The sequence below is a fragment of the Balaenoptera ricei genome, chromosome 7, assembly GCF_028023285.1.
Source record: "Balaenoptera ricei isolate mBalRic1 chromosome 7, mBalRic1.hap2, whole genome shotgun sequence".
In the NCBI taxonomy this organism is placed as follows: domain Eukaryota; kingdom Metazoa; phylum Chordata; class Mammalia; order Artiodactyla; family Balaenopteridae; genus Balaenoptera; species Balaenoptera ricei.
Window position 1 is genome coordinate 112,764,009 of NC_082645.1, and position 25,308 is coordinate 112,789,316.

The 25,308-nt window shown below is 39.1% G+C and overlaps 1 protein-coding gene across 1 annotated transcript; it reads right to left on the bottom strand.

The window, feature by feature from the left end:
- Positions 1 to 4,811: 4,811 nt before the first annotated feature.
- Positions 4,812 to 24,616, bottom strand: SLC16A14 (solute carrier family 16 member 14). The gene is made up of 4 exons (XM_059927550.1): positions 24,358 to 24,616; positions 18,643 to 18,786; positions 11,458 to 12,435; positions 4,812 to 4,963 (listed from the first exon to the last, which is right to left on the bottom strand). The coding sequence occupies exons 1-4, from the start codon at positions 24,614 to 24,616 to the stop codon at positions 4,812 to 4,814; spliced, it is 1,533 nt and encodes a 510-aa protein (XP_059783533.1).
- Between the last annotated feature and the right edge of the window lie 692 nt (positions 24,617 to 25,308).

Sequence of the window (25,308 nt, forward strand, 5' to 3'; positions counted from 1 at the left end):
ATAGTTCTGCATTCGTTTTATTGAACCTCTCTGTGTCTTTTATATTATTAATTACAGTTTCATTTAAACAGGTTACAAGTCTCATCTCCCTTAGCTTTGTTATTGCATCATCACTTCCAGCAATAGCAGCTTCCTCTGCACGTGGGCCACTCGAGGGCAGGCACTTGGCATCAGCCTGCCTTGTTCTAATAGGAGCCCAGTTTACATCTGTTGAATGGAAAGAAACTAGGGAGACAGTGGAATGAAAATACTATACACTAGGAGTGCTCCATGGATAGTAATTAATCAGAATGTCATATGCATAAAAGGAAATAATGTGAGGGAGTCAGGAAAAGCATTTGAAATTGATTGGAGGTGGGGAGGAGTGTCTATCACAATATTACACATTATGGTCAAAAAGTAGAAGCAACCTAAATGGCTAACAATTGGGAATTTGTTTTTAAAACATTATAATTTATACAGTCATTAAAAATGATGTTGCAGATAGGTATTTGTTACCTGGAGTTTTTTGACTTAAACTGACCATTTTTCCTCCCTCCTCTCTGCCTCATCTCCTCACCCCTTAAAAAAAGAGTTGACAGAATAACATTATCAAAACTGTATTTAATGCCTCAGTTGTGCTGGAGTGAAAAAAATGGTTGAGACCACTGTACTGAAGATGCACATCTACTGATATGGAAAGATGTCCTTGATAGAGTGTTCATGCAAAGAACAACTTATAATTTGCTTTATAATTATAATTTATAATAAAATTTAATTATAAATTATACTTTAAGAGTATAAAATTGTTTTTGAGAAACACATGCACAAACAGTAAAAGGGTATAAAAGATATTGCAATGATTATATCTGGGTACTGGAATTACATTTAAATTTTTTCTCCTTATTTTTACACTAACTTCAATATACTAATATATACTTATTTGCTTACCAAATTCAGTGTATTAATAAACATGTAACATAATACTTTTGTAACAGAAAACAAATTATTTTTAATTTGTTAAAATATAATAGTGGCTCTCAAGCTTCTCTTTGTCAAGGTGTTACACTAGTAGTCATTTATCAAAAGAAAAAAACAATGCTAATAAACTCACTTTTGCTTTTTCAAAAAAAAGAAAGAAATCGATCGGAATGTTTTACACTTAAATATGCTGAGAGCTGGTCTCCAGTTTTAGTGAGCATAAAAATCAACTGATAAGCTTATTTATTGGGTTGGCCAAAAAGTTCGTTTGGGTATTTCTGTGACATCTTACGAAAAACCCGAACGAACTTTTTGGCCAATCCAATACAAGGCAGATATCTTGGCCCCATCCTCCAAGATTCCAATTCATTAGGTTTTAAATAGCCCCAGGAATCTGCATTTAAAATAATTTTGGATACAAGTTTTAAATTGAAAAATCATCATGTGCATAAGGGAAAAAGTCAGGCCCACCCCAGAGCCCAAGCTTCCCTCCCCAGAGCTGAACACTGTTAATGTTCCCTTCTGTTTCCTTCCAGAAATGTTCTATATATATATACAAGCCATATGAATAACGTTTTTTGTAGTTAGCAAAAACATAATTGGGAGTACGTTAAACATGTCTCGCTTTTTTTCTCTTAGCAGTATATCTTGGATACTGTTGTCTAATTTTACATATGAATCGGTATTTTTTCTTTTAACAGTTGCATAAATACCATACTTTATTTAACAGTTCCCATTGATGGACATTTAAATTATTTCCAGTCTTTTATATAACAAACAATAAATCAGAAAATCCTTGTTCATTTGTCTTTGTTCATATGTAGGAAAAAATTTTAGAAATGCAGTTGCTGGATTATAGGGTGTGTGCATTTTAAATTTTGTAGCTGAACTTGGCCCTTCTAACAGTCACACCCAGTGATTCTCTCTAGGTGGTTTTATAACCATACGTAGAGAAAAACTCTTCCAGGGGAAAGAACCAAACAGATAATTATCACTTATATTTTAGGAGTTTTCCTCTTAAAGCTAAGAAAATAAAGATTTTGTACAAAAACTCACTGACCATCTTTAAAGAGGACAAAATTTATTTAGTTGTATGTAAATAAAAAGTATTTGGATATGTGAGAGGAAACCTATAAAGCACATAACATAAATATACAATCAACCCTATACAATATCATCAGGATATATTTAAACAGGAAATAATGTATTTGCTGTAATTCTTTATAAGCATTCTCTTTTTTTTTCTGTTGGCAACATGAATATTGCAAGTAGGTTTTACTTTTGTCTTTGTAAAACGGGGACTTGATTTGGTAGAAATCACCACTCCTAAAAATAGGGCGAATCAACAAACAACTGGACAGACTGAACATAAGCAGGTCTAACTTGGATATTTAACTAAAGCTGGGTCATTGGATAAAAAGTTCGTATTTGTGATGCACAAGTAGTAGTGCAAGCATCAAAATGCATCGGCTGTATAGCACCATTCCCGATATTTAACAGCGCCTCTTGTTAATTTGGTACTGTCAGTAAATGAAAGTAAGGGAGTAATGTAGTTAGTTTTAAAACACACAACGTGTTTTTCAATCTATCATCCTAATTTAATGGTAAATATATAGAGAGAAAAACGTTGCCTCAGCATTTAAGATTACCTTTATCAAAAACAGAGAGCTGGGTTCTTTCACAGCAGCCAAAGATGTCATGATAACAAACAGGTCATTGTGTTGGACCAAATGGAGTATGACATGCAATTTATTATCTATAAGAATTTACAGGCAATTCTTGAATCACTGGAGGTAATATTGCATATATTAGCCATGCTTTTCTTTCTCCTTTCCATTAGCTGCCTTTTATGATTATTGTTATTTTGGTGGTCCCTTTCATTACCCAACCCCTCCCACTAGACATTAGAGCAGGAAATAATGGAGATGAAACAAAAAGGAAACGTGTCCATGTAATCGCTTGTAAACAGCTCTAAAGGGTTTGGTGGAGTAAAAGACTGAAATGGCAGGCTAAAATTAGGCTGGGGTAACATTCTGTGACTCCAATTACTAGTACCATTCCTGCCTCTAATTACCAAGGATAACTGAGAATGGTCTGTACTCACTTTAGATAAATTTGACCCAAGACACTGGCCATGATATTAAAGCATTTGTGTGTGTGTGTGATGAGCAAATTGTAAGTGGAAATTTAAATAGTTCTAAAATATGTGTAAACAAGTAAGGCAGCCAGAAATTTCAGAATGATTCTGGGAAGAACATTCTGCAGTCTGAAACATGTTTGGCTTAGAAAAATAGAGATCTCCGATAAAGGAAGAGCATTATGTGATGTCATGGATCACAGTTATCTTCTGTTTGAAATCAATCAAGAGAACTATTTTAAAAACTGTGCTGAGCTCAGGCAGATGAACTGTCCATAGAACAGCAAGACACTGGAGAAGGGCTATTTGTTACCACTACTCCAATGTCAAGTGCACAGACATTTGGACCAAGGGCATTTTATTATCCTCACAACATGATAGTCTCATATTTGGGATTAGTAACATGCTTGACAGATGATTTAACCACCAACTTTACATGTTAACCAGCAATTAGTTTTCTATTTTATTTACTGGGCAGGAGGAACTCAGCAAAAAAATTTTCTATAGGCCTCAGATTGTGCTCATAAACTAAGAGGCCAATGAAATGAATAAAAGTGCTTGAATTGTAGCCCTTGATTCAGTGGTTGTATGCACGAATATGAGTTTCACTAAGGAGATTATTAATATTATTTATTTGTTAAGGTTTTGTCTCAAGGTTCAGTTTATAACTGGATAATATTGAATTAGGAGTAACAGCAAATGCTTTTCTTAGAGAGGGATTTAGAAATTGTATGCCCTAGCTGCAGAATTCTTTAATAAAAATATAAACTGTGTTTCTTTAATTGTACTAAATGTATTACCTTTGAAGTTAGAGCCTGCCTTTGTTTTACACTGGTAGATCAACAGCTCCCTGTAACAATTTCTGAAATCCAGCATATTCTTGTGCTTAAAATGCATTTACAGGTTTTCCCCACTATCTGAAAGCAGAGCGTTCTATGAAACCTTAACTGAAATGGCATAAAGCAAAGAAGCCATGACCTTAGGTCACATCTTGCTCAGGGATGCACAAAATAAATCGAGATCAAGCACAGATGCTCACAGACACAGTTCAAAGCTATGGCGACTTGAGCTGCGATGCTGAATGTGGTTCCCTGGAAGGAGCCTGACGGCGCCACCCTTGCTGCTCCGGCCAAGCTGCCTCTATAAAGGTTCACAGCAAAACGAACGCTGAACGTGGTTCCCCTTTTCTTTTTGTAAAAGCGAAAATCCTCCTTGGGGTTCTTCTGGTGAGTGAAAACAGGTACTAACGTAGGTCTTTCATAAAAGCAAAGCAGTGGAAAGCGCTTTCAAAAAGCAGGGGAGACCTGTATCTGTAAGATTTCCAGAAGCACTTAGATACCTTATTTTCACCTTAAAAAGGAGTAGTTGGGTTGAAAAGCTTTAATTCTCTGTCTTTGTTTTAAAAACTGTTTCTAAAACCCTAGTCTTAGTGGATGATGAGATAACTTTTTAGAAGGGCGTTTCTACCAATGATTTAATAGGCTGTCTTTGCAGGACACGGTCATCTCTTAAGATGCATGTAGTCCTTAATGCCTCTCCCTGCACAGAAAGGCAGTGCTGCTTTCAAACGAAGCCATGACAGTGGCGTTTACAAACGACTGTGCCAGTTATGGGACAACGCGCTTTCCCATGATATGTCACAAGCTCCTCACAGCAACCATGTGAGGTAGGCATGAGTATGACAAGGAAATCTTACGTGGAACATAACAGGACACTACGCATTTGCACCACCCATGTATTTTTTTCTGGATTGTTCTATAATTTGAATACACGGTTGAATGAGTAAAAAGAGTATTCCTACCACGTAGAGTAAACCACATATATAGAAGGAAAAATCATATTTTTGTGTGATGTCGTAGATCCACCCTGCAAAACAAAAAAGAATATATTCAGTGTAATGAAGTTGAGAAAATAAAGTCAAGAGCACAAAGCAAGCATTTATTACTACTATAAATAATTCTCTAAGGACTTATTATATGTCATTTAATGCCCCAACGTTTCATTTGGCCATTTTTAAGTCTGGGCTGTTGGAACCAGAGTTCTTGGTGCGTGGGGATGGCTGCATTTACCTTTGAAGTCACTGGGGTACTTTTAAAGGCACTGAAACAGTAGCTGGCCGACCTATAAGGAGAATCTTCTGGCCCACAGCCCTTGGGGTAACTCTCAGGCCGGCACAAAGCCAGCAGTGAAAAGTGAATCTAATGATTTTCTTTTTACACAAATATAAACACAAATCTTTTCTAAAACCTCAAAACTCTTCTGAAGAAGTTTCTCGTGTGTATACAAAGAGGCTGAGCAGAAGACATTTGAACTTTCATTCATTCTTAAGTATAAGGGTAAATATCTGTTCTAGAAAGAATCAAAAATTCCAGGTTTTATAAAATTCACATTTACAGCTATAAACCTTTAATATATATATTTAAATTTATGAAAGTTTAAGTTGCCAAAGATATAGCCTTAAATGCTAACTAAATTATCAGTTCTTTAAAAAAAAAATACTTTACTATTATAGTCTAATACTTTCATATAATGATCTTACTAGGGCCTGTAAGATACTACCATATTTCATGGATTCTAAGACACCATGAATTACATGATGTATCATTATCTTATGTATCAATAAAAAGGAAATATATCATCAATTAAAATATGACTTGATATTTTCTTAGAACTTTGTACAAGGTATTCTGATTTCAGAGATGTTAAAATGTGAAAAAAAAGTCTCAGAAACTATGAAGCATGATGTTTCTTTCATTCACTTCAGTGATTAATTCTAAGGATCAGTCACATGTCATGGTCCCCACATAGCCAGCTATGCAAACTGAGAGGATTAAGCTATACACAGAATTTTATTTATGGTAAAAATGTAAATATAAGCATTCACTTTTTCCATTTCAACAAGTGCATTAATTAGTAAAGGCATAAGAAAAATATAAATGATTTAATGATCAAACACAGCATTCCATGGTCACTTTAAGGAAATTATCTTTTAAAAAGTATCTAATTGGCAAATGAATGCATAAATGCAACTTATAACCTCCCACCAACAAAGGGCTACACAAAAGCAACTGCTAAATGTGTAAACTAGTATCTCTGACTTCCTGTGGCTTATCTGTATCTCTTGTTTATTGTATCTAGTGCTTAATGCGCCTGGATGAGTCAAGGCTGTAATAAAGAAAAACAAACAATAGCATCGAAAATGTATACTTTTAAAAAACCCCTCAAAAGCTATGAATCCTGGATATACTTTAAAAGTAAACCAAGTTTTTGAGTTTGTTATTTGATATATAAAAGAAGAGAATACCAGAGTCCTTAGATATGGCTTAGTAAATGTTCTATCACCTTTTCTTAACTTCCAGTTTGAGACAAGAGGGACAGATAAGATTAGACATATAATCCAGAAACAGTGATTCAGCTTCAGCACTGAATCAGAAAGACACAGTGACATATGAACAAAAACACACCCAACTTTTGCTCGGTGCCACCATTTGTCAGCTGTGGACCACTGTGAATTATGATGAAGTGAATAATTCACTTGCAGATAACGCCGAGTGGTGTGTCTCTATAAGCAGAGTACATGACAGCACTATCTTCAGCTACAATTTCTAAAAAATCAATACATATAAATGAGGTTCTCATACCCCACTCATCCCATATGAAAGCTGATCTTGTCAGTTTAACAGTTAAATCCTCCCTTTTCATATGATCAAGTGATTGAGAGAGAGTAGGAAATGATGCCTGAAAATAACCAACAGCTGAAACAAGTTGATTTCCCGTCACTGCCTAACACGGACTCAGAGACAGGACAAAATCCTCATTGGAGAATTAATTTGTACTTAGTTCAGACTACTTATGTACTTTTTGGTTACAAGTGTTTGAGTACAAGCTCCAGGGCTCTGTGATATGGCCCCTGCCCACCTCTCTTGCTGCCCAGAGCTTAACCACAAGCACAAGCCATTCTGAATATTTTGGAGTTTCAAACATATTTGTCTTGACACCTTGTCTGTACATGTACTATTCCCCCTTCTGGGGGGACAGTTATAAACCCATCACCCTTAGAACACCCTACCATCTCCTTCCCACCGCTCCATCCTCCCTCTTGTCTCTGCAGACTATAGAAAATGTGTGCTAAATATGTTACATATTGTTACAGCCTTACGTTGAATTAATTATATTTTAAGATCTTGCATCTTTCCCCTAAAAGTATAAACTTTTGTAAAAGCATCTTCACACACCCCAGTCTTTTAAAGTAACTCACAGGTCAATTTTTCAAAAACTGCACTCAACTTTACCGAAAAGTTTTGGTATAAATTGGAGTAGTCCTAAATTTTATGTTAAATTAATTCCATAGGTTTCTCCAATCTACCTTTATCTGAAATGGTTCCAGATCCTGCCATCTCCACTAGTCTGAACTCAACCCAGTCCCAAGTCAGATGCAAAGCAGGTCAGGAGACAGTACTTTACCATGTGCTTTGGCCCAACACATGGGGACGATAACTCTTTAGAAACAAAATGTTTCAGACAAGATGCCCACCTCATTCATCCTTCACCATCTCTCCCTATAGGTCTGAACTCAGTCCCTTGGTTTGGAGCTTGGATCCTTGGCAATCCTGATCCAACCATCCACTGAAATCAACAGGTTCAAAGTAAAATTTGTTTCCCTATTAAACTGCATTTCTTTTTCATTTGAGTCTGTCAAATGAGGAGTGATGGCTATTTTTCTTACTTATTAAATAAGTGTTCCCAGCTCTTGGTGAAAAAACATTACAAATTGTTGTTAGGGTGTTATATTTTATGCAAATATTGGAGATACATGTAGGTTCTTGGTCAGTCAAATCTGCTGGCTGAGTTTTGCTATACTTTACCCTGGAAACATCTAGAAAAGTATCTACTATTATTATATCTTTAGAAGAGATGAACTGAATGCCCAGGAACATTATAAATGAATTACATCATGAAGTTCATGTTGCTGAATGACATGGTTGAAATATCTGTTCAATATCTTTGATTGCACGTTCTTCTCCTAAATGGAAATGTGTGATTGTCTAACACACTACTAAATTGTACCAGACTTTTTAGTGCCAGTAGGAACCGCTTTGAAAAATGGAAAACACATTCATTTCTAAACCCATTAAAAAAGAAAAAGCTAATGTGAACAGTAATTTTCCTTCTAGCGCATCAAGCTAAGTAATAATTTCTAGCCAACCTGGAATTTCTAGCAAGAATTTAATGTGGTTATTTAGTCACTCATATTGCCAGGCACTTCGGCACTATCATGCATAAAGGCTGGCCTTGCATCTCTTGCAATATTGGCTCCTTGGCCTGGAAAGTCAACGAATTAAACACAATACAGTTAGCTAATCATGTTGTTCAGCATTCCTCAGTGCATGAGTTCAGTGGAAGGAGAAGAAACAAACAAAAAGAAGGAGAGGTCCCTTTAGGTTGCTGGCCTGGAGTTGTACATCAGAACATTGATTTTAGAGTCCCCATGGCAGCATTTGACACATATTCATGTCAGGTTTGTAATACAATGGTTTCTACCATCTATGGTGGATCAAATTCAGCTATAGACTCCACTTCTAGGGAGGAACGTTGAAGCAAGCAGAGATCAGACCTGGTGACTGAGGGTTGGGTATAACTCCATGTCTTCTAGTTATAATTCCTTTCTCTTCCACTCAAGAAAGTGCACTAGAATACAAATGTGTGAAAAGGAAATGACCATAGGGATGGGATAAGGAAACCATGCTGGCGAACCTTGGTGCTTTAATTAACATTGATCATGAATTACTTCTGCTGCACCTCACGGCTGTGTTGTGATACTGCTATTGCAATCTGATGGATCAGTATAAAATAATCGCAGACTGACCATTAGAAGCAGAAAGTACCCCTTGGATCCTGCAAAGAAACATCAATGGCAGACTCTATTTCCACATACAATATATCTGAAGGACTTCCAACAAGAGGGTGGATGAGCCACTGATAATGTCCCCATCCCCTTAATGGATATTTAACTCCTTTGGGAGTTACCATTGGTTGACTGATCCAACCCCCAATCCCAGTTCTTTTCTCCTTTCCTTCCTCTAGTACAGAGGCTGGAAAGCAAAATTCTCCAATTCTCAGTTCCCCTTGAAGTTTGGGACTAGCTGTGTGACACAGTTCTGGCCAATCAGATATAAGTGGAAGCCTTCTAGGACTGAGTCTTTTGTTCCTTCCTTTTTTTTTTCTTATAAATGAGGATGTAGTGGCTGGAGCTACTGCAGGCATTGTGTGACCATGAGGCTACTAGCATGAGGAAAAGGCCAACAGGATCTTGAGACACTGCCCCAATATCATCTAGTCTCTGAATTCTAGATTTCTGGTTATGTGACACAAATCTCTGTTTAAGCTACCATTGTCAGGGTGTTCTCTTATAAACAAATGCATCCCTAACTGATAGAGAATTCTATACTATGAGATCACTGAGCAGTACTGACTCTTCAGCTGCCAATATAATAGTCTGCTGCACTGCTATATTCACTGTCACCTAGAAATGCTGGCCTGCATCTCTCTGTACAAGCAGAAAATAGGAGCAGCTTGATCCAGGAGGGGCCCCATATGTAGCCTCTGGGTTTCCTAAAGCAATTCTTGGGCCTTAAACCTTTTGTCAGCCAGCTGCCAGTGTTGTCAGCTGAATAGGTAAAAATCTATGATTTCTTGAGCTTCAGTCCTGAGAGGGACTTAAAAATGGTTGTGTTGGCATAAGCCCTCTGCCAGCGTAGTTCTAGGACAGGAGGTGACTGTAGGCTCTGTAGAGAGACTGGGAAGACAGGGGTGGGGAGGGCTTTGTCCTGCACCCATGAGGTTCCCCCATCCACTGGGAAGAAGCATTTCTGCAGAGGATATGAGGATAAAGGGCCTGGAGCAGCCAGATAAGCAGAGGATGGGGCATCTGAATAGGTGAGATTCTACCAGGTTAGCTGAAAGCCCTGCACAGAACTTCTGGCAGCTCTGACAACTGTCACCAGTCCTGCCTGGCCTGGCTGCCCTAATAGCCACCTCCACAGAGCACCTTTGTTTTGACATTTGGCCCCAGCCCCTGCCATACTTTGTGGGCTCCTGCCTCCAATCCCTGGACAGTGGGTAGACTTTGTCACCTTTGCCCAGTACCTGGCCTCTTGGGGACTGGGTCTACCTGCCACAAAGCTTAAAACCCGCCCAGAATGACAGGCTCAGAGAGGTACCTGGCCCAGACACAGGACTCCTTGGTGGTGCCTACGGCTTCTGGTATGCCCGAGGCAAGAAGCAAAATCTCCATTGAACTGAGGTGAATACACGTGAGAGATCTCACCCTAGATGTTGCCAACTGGTGTTGCCAACTGGTGGAGATCTCACCCTAGATGTTGCCAACTGGTGTTGCCAACTGGTGGAGGTAGGCAGAATGTCCCAACTCTCCCCAGATGCCCACATCCTAATCCCTGGAAACTGTAGATGTTACCTTACGTGGCAAAAGGGACTTTGCAGATGTGATTAAGTTAAGGACCTTGAGATGGGGGTTATCCTGGATTATCCAGTGGACCCAATGTCACCGGCATCTTAAAAGTGAAAGAAGAAGGCAGGAGAGTCAGAATTAGAGAGATGAGAAGATGCTATGATACTGGCTTAGAGGATGGAGAAAGGGGCCGGGAGCCGAAAAGCAGGAAGCCTCCAGAAGCTGCAAAGGGCAAGGAAATGGATTCCCCCTGAGAGCCTCCAGAAGGAATGCAGTTCCACCAACACCTTGATTTTGGCCCATTGTGATCCAATTTAAGCCTTCTGACCTCTAGAAGTGTAAGATAATACATTTGTATTGTTTTAGGCTACTAAGTTTGTAGCAATTTATTACAGCGCCAGTAGGAAACTACTACAGGGCTGGATCCACAGAAGTGCTCTGTTGGACCTACACACAGTGTTTTGAAAATTTGGAAATGTTACCTAAGAGTGCAGAGTCCTAGCTTCTCTTGGAGAGCGGGGGGAGGGGGCTAACAACAGAAGAGCTAGTAATGATTTTCTGTATTTCTTGGTGATGGAAATCAGCTGGAGCAGGGTAGAGGCTGTCTCTTTCGGACGGGGCAGGGGCTCTGCACTATTCCCCCGTGCGCTTTACCAGCCTGGCCGTTGATCTCACAGGTTAGGGATCAAAAGTTCATCTACATTCTACATGAAAGAATGACCTTTAACTTGCTGAAATTTATAAGTGAGAAATTGGGGGCAGGAATGGGGAAAAAAAAAAGGACCATGTACACAAATGGAAACTTCCTTCTTATTCATCCTGGACTTTTAACATAAGTGAGAACACAACTTTCTACATGCACTCTAAGCTCTTAAAGCCTTGAATGGTTTACCTGCAAAAGGTGGTCCCAGCAACGCAGAGATGCCGTTAGCACAGATGATGATGCCGTACGCGTTGGCTAAGTGCTCAATCCCCACCAAGTCTTCAGTCACCACCGGCATCAGGGAGAAATAACCGCTGGAAAACCCTATCAGTGCACAGATGACTGCCAGGCCAGCGTACGTGTGCATCAGGGGCAGAATAAAAATGCTGAGGACTAGGGTGAAGTTGGTCATCAGGAAGACATTCCAAACGCTGATGCAAGGTAAGTCGGCCACGACGCCGAGGATCACTTTTCCGAAGATATGAACTATCGCTATGATCGAAGTCAGAGGGAAAACATCGTTTTGCTCTGATAAATTATACAAATTGACTATTTCTGGGAGGTGAATGAAAGGGATGACAAAGCTGCTGTATGCAAACAGAGCCCAGAAAATAAAGGCAACAAACATCCGATTAGTAAAGAGCGAGGCTGTCCCAAAATAGCCCAAGTACCAATCCCGGAAGCCCTTCCTGACCCTCACGGTCAGGCGGCTCACGGTCTTCAGAACCCGAAAGGCGCACACGTCCTTTCTGTGTGCAGCCTTCTCGTGGCACGCCTGGGCTGGCGTGTCCCCGAGGGAGTCCTCGGTGCCGGGGCCGCCCCCCTTCTCTTCCGCTCCGCCCAGATGTCCACTGGACCTAACAGATTCGGTGGAGTGAGCCGGGAGGACGTGTGGCTCTTTCCCTTCTGGGTCGTCTCCATCCGTCCCAGGAGAGAGGGGCCTCATGAGCGCCCCGCAAACACACAGGTTCAGGGACACCGCGCCTTGGATGAACATGGCATTCCGCCATCCGTACTCTGCGCACAGGTACTTGAGCAAAACCGTCATGAGGAATGTGCCAAACCCGGTCCCGGTGGTGCTGAGGCCCTGGGCGAGCGCGCGCCTCTTCTGGAAGTACCTGCCCACCATGACCACGGCCGGCAAGTAGGCCATCCCGCTGCCAAAGCCTGCGCACCCGAGAGGGAAGAAAAGGCACACGGCACAGCGTAAATGGCCATAGCCCGAATCTGCAGCCTTTAAAGATCATCTGCATTTCATTATGTTAGTTTCTATAACTTTTCTTTCACACAAAGAAATAATCATGATGGTAAAAAAGGAGCTCGAGGGGTAAGTTCCAAGATTCACCCAAAAAAGTCCACTTCTAGGCCATCATTTCCCCCAACAGGCTTTTCAGCATAGGTTACTCCAATAATAATAATAATAATAATAATAAACGATTATATTAAATAAATAAATAACAAATATATATAAAAGAATTAAATAAATAAAATAAGTCTGCATTCTCACCTCAGAATATAAGCTCCACCAGGGCAGGACTGTGTCTGTACTATCGCCTCGGGTATACCAGGCACTGCTCAGAACATGCAGTGTGTGCTTCGTGATTTGTTGAAAGAATGGATGGATTCTGAGGGCTCTGCTGTCAGCGCTAATTGCGCTTAATACACAGGAAAGTACTCAAGTACAAGGGGATGAAGAGTGACTCCAGGCAATTTACAGAAGCCTCAGGAACGGGCCAGTGTGTTCCCAAATGAATTAGAAGAATAAAAGGAATTAAAATGTACCTATAAGGATAGGTAGCTACTAGATGTCAAAATCACCTAATACGCATTTGCATCTCTGGTTTTTAATTGTATCTTTCTTAGAAAATAGGAACAGTTTGTGATTTACAGGCACAAAATTAAAATGCTGGTGGGGAAGATTGTGTCTGTTGGGGGCAGGGTGTACTGGGAGTGCTTTGTGCTTTCTGCCCAATTTTGCTGAACCTAAAACTGCTCTATAAACGAAGCCTATTTAAAAATAAAATAAGTATGAAATAAAATAAAATGCTGGCCAAGAGGTTGAGGGTTGTGTTCTTAACTTCTAGGTACACACAGAGGGAAACCATAAGCCCCGCTTCAGGTGGTCATGGGGCCACACACGGTTCTAATGCTCACAACCTCCTGACATTAGGATAGCAGCTTGATAGGAGAAAAGAGACTGACCAATAGCACTCCCCAAAGCCGAGAAGCTTGCCTAGTTTAGCATCATTTAATAGTTTCAGAATTACTTGAATTTGGAAGGAGAGCAGAGCGGTCATACATGCAAACATAGTAACAATTACCACTAATTGAGTGGTGAGGATGTGCCGATTGCTTTTCAGGCTTTATCTGATTTAGTTTTCACAATAATCCAAAAGCTACCTGTGGTTATACCCATGTTATAAAAGGGGGCATGGAACCTCATGGAGATTAAGAAATTTTCACCAGACCCTGCAGCAGGTAACTGGAGAATCCGGGTTGGAATTCAGACCCAACTGCAGAAGTCTGGTCCCTTTCCACTGCCTGCACTGCCTCTCACCCTAAACTGCCCACCTCCCCGGCTGCCAGCACATTGCTGCAGAAGGATGTTGCTTCGGTTTCTAAAATAAGCTCCAAGAAGCAACCTGCCTCCTTTATTTACCTTAGAGCAGTGATCATCTACAGCAGCCGTCAGGCGCCAACGGTCCTCAGCCAGCTGCTCCTCAGACGGGTACCCTTGTTTTAAGACCAATTACGCCAGCTTCTAAGTAATTCCCAGCAAAAGCAGGGGCAGGTCCTAAAGCCACCTGCCGAGCCTCAGCGAGGGCAGCGACGTGGCAACCATTTGCGTGACGGGAGAGAGGAGCACGAAGAGAACGGCTATCCTTAATTTTGAACCAAACTCTGAATTAACTTTCATGAGTTTCAAGTCCACAAAAGGCAGGAATCTCTAATTTCCTAATATTGAAAAGGGACATAGAAAAACATTCGATAGTCCATAAACTGGTCCTACATCCTGACCCGTCGGTTGACTTTCAGTTATCTGCATGCTGTTTGAGAAAATTAATCGAATTCTGAAGACTTCTTTGGCTAATATGAATTGTGAGGGGCTTATCTCTTTATAAAATCTTGTTGTTCCCTTTGCTAGAATGTTCCTACCCTCAGAGAGCCCTAGGGCTTAGGCCCCGTCTCCCGCTCCCGGTTCATCTTCTCAGTAACGCCCACACGACCATCCTACTTTATTATTTTTTTTATTTCTATTAAAAAAAAATTTTGGGGGGTATAATTGATTTACAATGTTGTGTTAGTTTCAGGTATACAGCTGACCATCCTACTTTAAAATGCAAGCCTCTCTTGCCCCCCACTCCCATTCCCAATCTCTCTTACCCTACTTTTCTTTTTTCCTATAGTAAGTACTTAACAGTATAATTTACTTTTTATTGTGTGTATTGTATATGATCTGACCCCTTCTCCCCTACAACTACCACTATAAGCTCCATGAGGGCAGGGATCTTCTTCTGCTGTGTTTACCGATACATCTCTTCCAAGCACCTAGGACAGTGCCTGGCACATAACAGAGGAATGGAATGAATAAAAGAAAGTTCTATGGGAAAGTAAAGCGATCATATTTTGAAATAATAGCCACCTTTTTCATACCGGTTAAATTGATACTTCCACAGTTAAGGTACAAAAAAACTCAGCTGAAAAATCAGTGTATCAGTGGTTATTTTGAAAAAATAATTATTTGTTAAAGAACCAAGAAATTCCTTGATATTAAATATTGTGGCACAGTATTATTGTCCTTATGATTGTACTGGGGAGATGTGTAGTAGAAAGAACCTAGCTGGCCTTGGGTTTAAATCCTGGCTCCACTCCCCATAAGTAACCATGTGACCTTGACCAAGTCAGTTAAACATGCAGAGGCCCAGCTCATTGGTGTTGTGTTCCTGATGTATACATAAGTGTAATACACCTATGTAATAGCACACTGTCAATTAATGCTACCCTCTTACCTCTTATAACAGGCTATTGGTTAATGAAACAGTTTGAATCAGATTCAAAGTAAGCTTTTAAAAACCAGGTGGTTTAATGAACTCCCACATACCCATCACCCAGCTTCAACAGTTATCAACTCCTGGCAATTCTTGCCTCAATCCCGCCTCTACCCCAACACACACACACACACACACTCCTTCCTCCATATTATTTTGAAACAAATCCCAAAAATATCATTTCATGTGCAAATATTTTAGTATAAATCTCTAAATAGAAGAATTCTTTAAACTGCATAGTCATATCAGTATCTTATCTGAAAAAATGAATAATTCTTTGATATCATAAAATATCCAAAGGTGTTCAAATTTCCAATTCTCTCATAAATGACCATATTTTTTAAAAATTTGTTTAAATCAGGATCCAAGTAAGGCCCACACATTGCTATTTGTTGATACATATTTTAAGTCTTAATTTCTCTCTCTTTTTTTTTCTCTCGCAATTTACTTCTTGAGGAAACTAGATCATTTGTCCTGTTAAATTTGTCCATTCTGCATTTTGCTGATGGCACAAAAGTTTACTTTTTAAAATTTGATTTGTCACTGACAATAACCAGCAACCTAAATTTAACGTCGTTGTGGATGTCTAAACAGCAGCAGAATGAAATAACTAATAGGAACTGAATTGAGGGACAAAGCATAAGAGTAGCACCAAATATAACTTCGTTTTAATAATAAATGCTCCCATGTGTGAGAAAAAAAATCCGTGCCTAATGCTACAAGCATCTATTACCCTCTCCATGTCCTTAACAGCACCTCCCCTTCCTAATGTGACTTTGTGATTCGTAATCAGCACAATTACTCTACGAGCATATAGGACAGGCCTTGGGGATATTGAGGCTCAAGCCCAGCGGTCAAGCAGGGCCCTGGAACAATTCTTCACCATGCTCAGGTTTAGAGGCCGGGCTTGTACCCAGAGAAGCCAGGTAGAAGAAGAAGGCCCAGAGGGAGAGAGAAGATCCTGCGGTTCTGAGTAAAAAGCATGCATGGCGGGGAAAAGCTGTCTCCAGAAGCCAAGTTTAAGAGAATGGAGCTCTTAAATGGCAAAGCTGAAGAAATTTGTCCAGATTCTCCTGGCTAAGTAAGATCGCTCAAACAGATGTTAGTTTTCTGCTTAATAGGAGGACATCCATACAATTTTAATTGCCCAGATGTTAAAAAACAAATACAAACAAATCTGCCTCAAATGCTTTTTGTAATGAAGAAAGATGTCAACAAAGTCTCTTTCAAACATACATTATTGTACAGTGATATATATATATATATATATATATATATATACATATATATATATCGCTCATTCAGTTGCTTTTTAAAAATTTTTGTTTTTTATTTTAAAATTTTTTTAATTTATTTTTTTGTTGTTTCAATCACTTGCTTTTTGCAGATCTTTGCATCTAACTTTCTTTCTTTTCTACTAAATAGGGGTCAATCAGCTTCAACATGCCTCACTAACAACAGCCCAACAGTATATAAGCTAACTGATTTAGCTGGATTTTCCACTTAAACATAATTATATATATATATTTGTGGAAAAGGTGAATACGTTTATTTTCAGAGACTTTCTTTGGGTGTTTCCTGTATTAAAAAGAGGGAGCAATAAAGTGTCTCAAGAAACACTTTCCTTTCACTGGCCTCCTGATTTTTTTTCCTAATTCCTTGTATCCATAAATATTTGTTGATTAAATAAGTGAATGAATAAACAAATGAATGAATATGGAGATCATATTATTTGAGAACCAATAAGCAACTAACTGCAAGAAATAAAATTCCATTTAAACAAAAGAGTCTAACCATAGACATCTCTAGATGATGGGAATCAATTTCAAGTCCCAGTTTTGGGGATCAGGTCATAGTCCTTATAACCAAACACCACGGATCAAGTTCCTAGGGGCTCCCACGTGTCTGCCCAGAGACCCCAGTGTGGCTCTTTAGTCTCAGCGGAAGGAGTTTATTTCCTCACCTATAATATAAAAATCCCCGTGCCAGCTCTATTCATTGGACTGTTATGGGGCAAAGTTTCTAAAATGCCTCAGGGAAAACATCTTGAGTTGTTCTTTAAGAGCTGTTATCAAGTCCTTCAGATCAATGGTTTCCAAACTCAGCTTCACAGGATACAGAAGTGCTTTAGGAGTATATGTGGACAGATGTACAGTACAGAGAACCAACTTGTCAACTTATATGGACAGTGAGTTTTTATGTTCACTGTCTCCTGCTACCATAAAGCATATACTTAAGCTTATAATATAATAAACATGTTATATACAATAACAATTATATATTAGCTAACATTTGCTCAAGACTTTATTATGTGCCAAGCATTGTGCTAAGTGCTTCATACAGATGATCTCATGTAATCATTTCAACAACCCTGTAAACCAAGCACTCTATTATCCCATTTTGCAGATAAGGAGACTGAGGCATAAGTAAGTTAAGTAACTTTCCCAAAGTCACACAGATAACAAGTGGAAGAAAGAAAGCAAGAATTCCAAACTCTAACTTTGAACTCTTATGCAAACACTGCCATCAGTGTGCCACTTATTAGGATTATAGCTCTGTACTCAAAAAAGTCAGGCTGGCTCTGGTTCACTGATATACAATTGTATGAGTAAGAAACTACTTACCTGTGTGCATTCTGCTACCTGTTGATAAAGGAAATTATGGCCGGGAATACATTTCGCAGAACAGATATGCAAACTGTTCTGCCTGGCAGCCAATTTTTATATACCTCCTGGGGACTGACACTTTGCTCTGGATTTGATTCTTAGAGTCTCTACATCTATGTGGGTTTTGCTGCTATTCCATTAATTTGAACAGGGCTGAAGGAGAAAATGATTTTTCTCTGATTCACGCTGGATTCTGCAGTTATTAAATGAGAGAATGTTATTAATATGTCTGTTTTGTTACAAGAGAAGGGACTAGCACTTAGAACCAGGTATAGAAAATTTAATTAAAATCTATTAGGAAGGCCAAGTACAGCTGTTAGGCCGTTTCCTCATGCTTAAGGCATATTTAATACCTTATATTAAAAAGTATTTCCTGGAGGATAGGATATGGTTGGGTTAGGGTGGAGGAGACAAAGGGACAAAATATTTAATGGGTCTCTTTTCTCTACAGTGAAATTCATTGCCAAAATGCCCAAGAGAAACATATAAAGTCAAGTTTAAGGGGATTCCCTGGTGGTCCAGTGGTTAGGGGTCCACGCTTCCACGGCAGCGGGCATAGGTTCGATCCTTGGTCGGGGAACTAAGATCCCGTGTGGTGTGGCCAAAAATATAAATAAATAAATGAATAAAGTCAAGTTTAAGAAAATCACTACGCTTACCGGCTGCCACTCCGAAGGTAATGAAGAGATAATGCACGTTTCCAGCGTAGGCACTCAACACCCAGCCCAGGGAGTTCAGCAGCCCTCCGATGATCGTGGTCTGGCGGCACCCACAGGTGTTAATGAACAAGCCAATGAAAGGTCCTGTCACAGAACATTGAAAAAAGAATGACTAAAATGACTAATGGCATTTTATTTTCCTACTTTCTTAGGGAGTCCTCATATGAAGACAAAGAATACAATATTACTAGAGCTCTCAACTAAAACAAACCAAAACCACACCCCTGCTTCATGTGCAGAAAGCTTCTGGCATGCAAAGATAGGTTTCAGTAATTTCACTGGAGAGCACAAGGTTCTAGATTTTCAAGGAAGACAGACCTGAAATAAACAGACAAGTTGATTTCATTCTCTTGTCTACAGCAGAGGTCCTAAACTAGTGGTCTAGGTGCTCCATCCAGCCTGTGGATGCATTTTGTTTATCCAGAACAAAGTTTAAAAATGTTTTGAATCAGTTGCCAACATTTAAAAATAAAGATTATTCACAAAAATCCAGTGGCCACACAGAATACCTTCCCACACAGAGCAGCTGGACCTGCAGCAGCTGACCCTGTTTTGCTGTGGCACACCCTCTCTCGTTTGCTGCAGTCTCCACCCTTCCCTGCAGCCTTGTATGTGACATCCTGCCCTCATTTACATTACTTGTTTGGCCTCTGTATACATTTGAGTTTTTTACTGTAGATCTAAAGGGAGTACAGAAAGGGGGGTTCTCAGGACCTCCATGCTTCAAGAAAGGAACCTATAGCCTGTTTTCATGAGTACATCCAGATGCAAACCAAGCCGGAAGGAACTCCATTGCTTCATACATACTTCAGCCTCTGCTGACTCTCAGTCCCTGACTGGACCCATCAGGCTACGCATTTATGACACTGTGTGGAGATTCGGTCTACCCCTGGTTGTACAATATTTGCCAATACTCACAGCAATGCAGTATATACTTTCTCATTGCTTACTTTATATGACGCTCTAGTTTTTGTCAACCTCTTTGTTTCCTTCCTGATTTTGTGGCAGCTTCTGATGTCATTGAAGCTTACTGCTTGCCTTGGGGTCAGTGATTCCTTATCCAAATAGCAATCCATATTTTAGTAATACAGTTCAAGGCTGTACTCAGCATTGCATTTTAAACATCACCTTATTTTTGATCATTATTACTTTATAGAGTTATCAAACTCTATGTTCAGGTGGGACTATTTCAGGTTAAAAACTTGTTGAACTCTAAGGAGCTTCCTCTTGTAGTCCAAACTGAAATAAAACTTTCCTTTACAATTCTAACAATATTCATGTACATAGTTGGGTACAGTCTGTAATAAATTTTTTTTTTTTTGTCTAATGATTTTGAGAGGATCCAATCCTCAAAACTAAGAAGATAAAGACTTACTAATTTAATTAACCCTGCTGTATTACAGAAAATAATTCAGTAGATAAACCTCTTAGAATAGACTTAATACAGTAAACATCTTATACAAATATACTGTATTATGTATATTATAAAATAAGTACATGATATAAACAATATATAAGCTAAGCACACTGATATAAACATCTGAGGAAATTACTGGGGGGAACTGAAATTCAGAAACCATAAGATGAAGAGTGTCTTTTATTTCTCTATAAATATTTTTATTTTCCTAAACCCATGGTCACTTCACCACTTCAAATCTCAGATGAGTAGGTTAAAAAAAAAGAAAAATGCATGATTCATTGGTTTGCTGTTAATAGGTCTTTTAAGATATGAAGGGTCAATGCATGACAGTTCAGTAGAATGATATTTCCCACATTACAGAAAGGGCCCAGAAAGAAGTTTTTCTGTGATACTGCATGTTTATGAAACACTGCATTAAGAAAGCATTTGGGGAAAAAAAAGGGGGGAAATTCCCAAATAAGTACAGATATTCATATCTGGAGGAATTTTATATATCAAAAAGAAAGTATTGCTTACTTTAAAAGAACACTAAGATGATAACGGTGTCTGGCTTTTTAGTTTATTGACTCTGGCACCATGTGTGCTGCAGCTACAATCATTTATGATGTGCAGATGGGCAAAGTCAGCCCCAGAAATGCTGTGACTCCTCCATGGTTACATAATATAGATTTATCAAAAAAAGGAAGTCAGACCCAAACTTTCGGATCTTTAGTTTCATTTTCTAAGCATTGTTTACTGATGGTCAGTTGGCATCTCCATGATGGAATTGCCATTCAACAAAATGAAAAGAACTCCACACCCAGTCTAAGGAGAGGGGAAAATAAGATTGAGATGCAGTCCTTTGGCTAAGATTCCCACTTTTGTAGAGGAATTCATCGTTTTGGAATGAGATTATACACCTTGTCAGACTTTCTCCTCTTCGGAAGGAATCTGAATCTTGGCCCATTTCCCACATAATAAAGCCTCGCATTGCTGCAGGAACATGCTGAGGAAGTCATGATTTCTTGCCCATCCCAGCATCTTATAGGTTGGAAAAAAGCTCAGGTGAGGAGAGAAACAATCCGAGGTGAGCCTTGGCATACAATCATGGATGAAAGTAGCTAGTTCATTGAATACCTGGTCTCTTGGTGTAACCCTTCCCTGCAATAAATCAATGGCTCTCTGCCTTGGCTGATTGTTGGAGTCACTTAGGAGCTTTAAAAAAATCATTAAAGAAAAATCCTGATACTAGGGTCCCATCCCAAGAGATTCTGATTTAATGCTCCAGGTGCAGCCCGAGTGGCACAGTTTTTAAAAGCTCCCAGGTGGATCTAACGTGTAGCCAAGATAGACAACCACTGCTCTAAATCTACTTAGCAAGTAAATGACCTTTTGCAGCCTATAGCTACCCCTAACAACCTGGCTTCCACCAAGAATTGTTCCAAGAGCTATCACAAAGGCTGCTGTAGATACTACCAAGGTGATTACATTTTTTTAACAATTGGGACCTTCTGCAGGAAACTGGCAAAATCCATGCTAGCAAAGAATGAAACAAGAATGAATTGAATTTCCCATGTGCAAGTCACTGCCCAACAGAATGCTTTTAACTCTGTAACATAATTCATGGACTTTTTAAATTTGAAAGAGGTAACTCAATGTCCTTACAATGATTAGAAAATGAAAACAATTTATATTTATTCACTTCAAACATATTTTCAGTTCTCATTTAACATCGTGGCAGGCAGTGTGGTATAGTGGACACCATTTCAGAGTCCAGTGGACCAGGTTTGGAGCCTGTCCCACACTTACTGGCTACAAGTTAACTTCAGTAAGTTACTTAATGTCTCTGAGCATTGCATGTTCTCCTCTGTGAGATCAAGATGATGGTCTGGCCTCCAGGGCTGCTGTAGGATCAAATGAGATCATGTACATTACACGCACTTGGCATGTAGTAAGTGCTAAATAAAGGAGAGCTCCTCTTGCTGGCTTCTGGCTTGGAAAAGCAACCAACATATCTGCTGCCACCTGTACCAACAGCTTAGATAATGAATAGCAATTTAGAGTCATGATAAACAGAATAAAAGACCTTTCATTTACATAACTATGAGCCTTGCTGTGCTATAATTTCTGAGCTGCAAGACAAAAGATGAGCTGCAAGACAAAAGATGTTTATCTGGCAGACACCTTTCCTGAAGAAAGGTTAGTCTACAATCTAAAGTTCCACTGTCTGGAAATCAAGGACTCTCAAACAGAATTCAAAATCCACAGTTACCTCCCAATTAAAGATGACAATCACATTTCAACACCACTATGAGTTAGGTGTTCTTATTTGGGGGATCATCTTCAGAACCACATCCAATAATTTCAGGACTGATTTCCATTGCTTATTCCTGTAGAACTTGTGAAACACAAGGTAATACCGAAGACAACCTCCTTAGACGGTTTGGAAAATATTGGGACAAATATCCTGGTCTTTGGCTGAATCTTCTTTTTTGTTGTATGAGCACACTTTCTAGATTGAATCTGTAAGTATTTTGTTCTACCCTTGCTTCAGTCTCCACCCTTTTGTTTATTTTTAAAAAGGTAAGAAAACTGGATTTTTAGTATTTGGGCTGGCCAAAAAGTTCATTAGGGTTTTTACGGCCAAACCCAAACGAACTTTTTGGTCAACCCATATTTTAGAAGCACAGTTTTCCTTTACTGACTTATTGAGAAGGTAGAATTATATCCAGTACAAAACTAGCAAATTCCCTGCACTGAGGTTAACCTACCTGCACTTCTCATATGATGAACAGTCCTGGTTTGAACAAGGCCAAGGCAGGGTTGAAGAGTCAGCTCATTACAGTTATAGGCAAAAGAGATTTATCAACAATTCTCTCTCACACACGTAATGGTGCCCTTATTTAATTTAAAAACTAGATCAGTAATAATTCCTTGTGATAAACACATACCCCCTGTACACATCTTGAGAAATAACATTCTGTCCTTGTTTTCTATCATTAGCACTGCCACTGTTATTAATGTCGCTGGTATTATCCAAAATAACATTGGCTGAATACCAGCCAAGATCAACAAATCTCAGAATTGTATTCAAGCAATTAATTACCAATGTGGAAATCACTGACAAGGCACAGACTCTTGTCAAACACACATATGCCTGTCATCCGCATACTCTCACAATACCAGGAAGAGATTTGAGGCCTATTATGTTTCTAGTATAAAATATATCACGAACCCTTTAAATTAAAAAAAAAAATTATACGTAAAAGTATGGCTTTTACTTTCAAGTAAAGGAATTGAACAGCTTTACGGTATAGTGGTAATTACCTCGTACGACTGTTGAGAGAGTTAAAGTTGAATGAGATGATGTAAGGGAAAACACCTGGTATATAATAGGTGCTTATTAAATATCAGTTGGCAGTAAAAGCTGTTTAGTTCTCAAACTGAAACACATTAGCTATAGCAACATACCATATTTATAATAATTTCCTCGTTTAGTATCTCCAACTAGACAAGAATTGCTTTCATAGATTGCCAGGTGGTTAGATTAAACTACAAAATACAAGAATATGTTATTATTCCCTCCTGTTAGCTATATCAGTAACCTTTCTAAAAACAGTTTAATAGATTTTTCAATAACATAGGATCAAATTTAAAACATTAGAGTTCTGAAATAAGATTATTTACTTTTACTGTGTTTTCTCTAAAATTTTTATCTTTTAAAAATATTCCTGTGTTAAACAGATTTGTAATGATAGGTAATGAATTATAACAGTTAAGAAAACAGAGTTGGGGCAAAAATTCTAATGATCAATTTTTCAAATACTCCAAATGTTTACCATACTCGAATAGGAATATCACACAAAAGGACAAGTCTTGTGTGATTCCACTTAGATGAGGTATTTAGCAGAGTCAAATTCATAGAGACAGAGAATAGAATGGTAGTGGCCAGGGATAAGGGGTTGGGAGGAGAGGTGGCAATGAGGAGTCATTGTTTAATGCGTGCAGTTTTATTTTGGGAAGATGGGAAAAGTTCTGGAGACGGATGGTGGTGATGAATGTACTCAATGGCATTGAACTGCACACCTGGTTAAAATGGTAAACTTTATGTTATGTACATTTGACCACAATAAAAACAACAGCAACATCCACTAAAATGTAATATCTAACGTTTCAACAATATAAAACATTATTTACAGTGAGGAATTGTCATTTTATAATTATTCAGTTTTACAACAGGCCACATGCGAACATACCCACAATCAAGGTGACACCCATGCTGAGGGAGCTGACCCATGCCGTCAGGCCACGGCTCTGATGGAATTCTTCAAGCCACTCCACATTGAGGACTCCCAGGGCCATCTGGGAGCCCATGATGAGGATGTGCACAAAGAAAGAGGAAAGGACCATCATCCAAGCCCATCCGCCATCAATGTTTGGGTGGGGTTTAAGTGTCTTCTTATCTTTGGGGTCATCTTCAAAATCATACCCAACGTCTTCATGACTTGTATACATTTTCCAAGATGTTCTGAAATACATATGACAAATAATTTCATTGACCATCAAAACAAAATATATCTCCATCTTTCTGGAAGGCTCTACCTACCCATCAGAACCAAAGTGGCCCCACCATCATATTAGACCTTTAGATTAATCTTGTCATTATGCAGATTTGGGAACACTCCTCACTTTTTCATAGGACCAAATGCTTTCATGAAACCTGTTTCATCTTTACAGTCATCCTATATGTAAGTATTATTATGGCTATTTTAAAGAAATGGAAATAGACTCAGGGAAGTGAAGTGCCTTTCCCAAGTTCTCATGGCCCGGAGGTAGTATATATAGTAGCTAGACAGGAAGCCAGGAATTGAACCCAGCCATTCCTGACTCCAAAGCCCATGCCTTGTGTCCCTTATTGAGATGGAAACTGACAGGTGACAACAAAGATGTTAGAGAAGGAAGATGCCTGGCATTAGACAGGGTAGCTTGGCCTTGGGGGGGTGAGCAGGCACCTGGCAGAGGCTATGGTTCTCAGTTTTGTGGGTCCAAGTGTTCAATTTGTTCAATGCAGCTAGTGGGTTAGCCTCAGGGGGACTGACTCATACGAACCCAACTCAGGAGAGATTGGTAAAGGAGAAGGCCAATTTATTATCTTACAATGGGAGATAGAGTCTTCTAATAATGGTGATATTTATGTCTGATATACA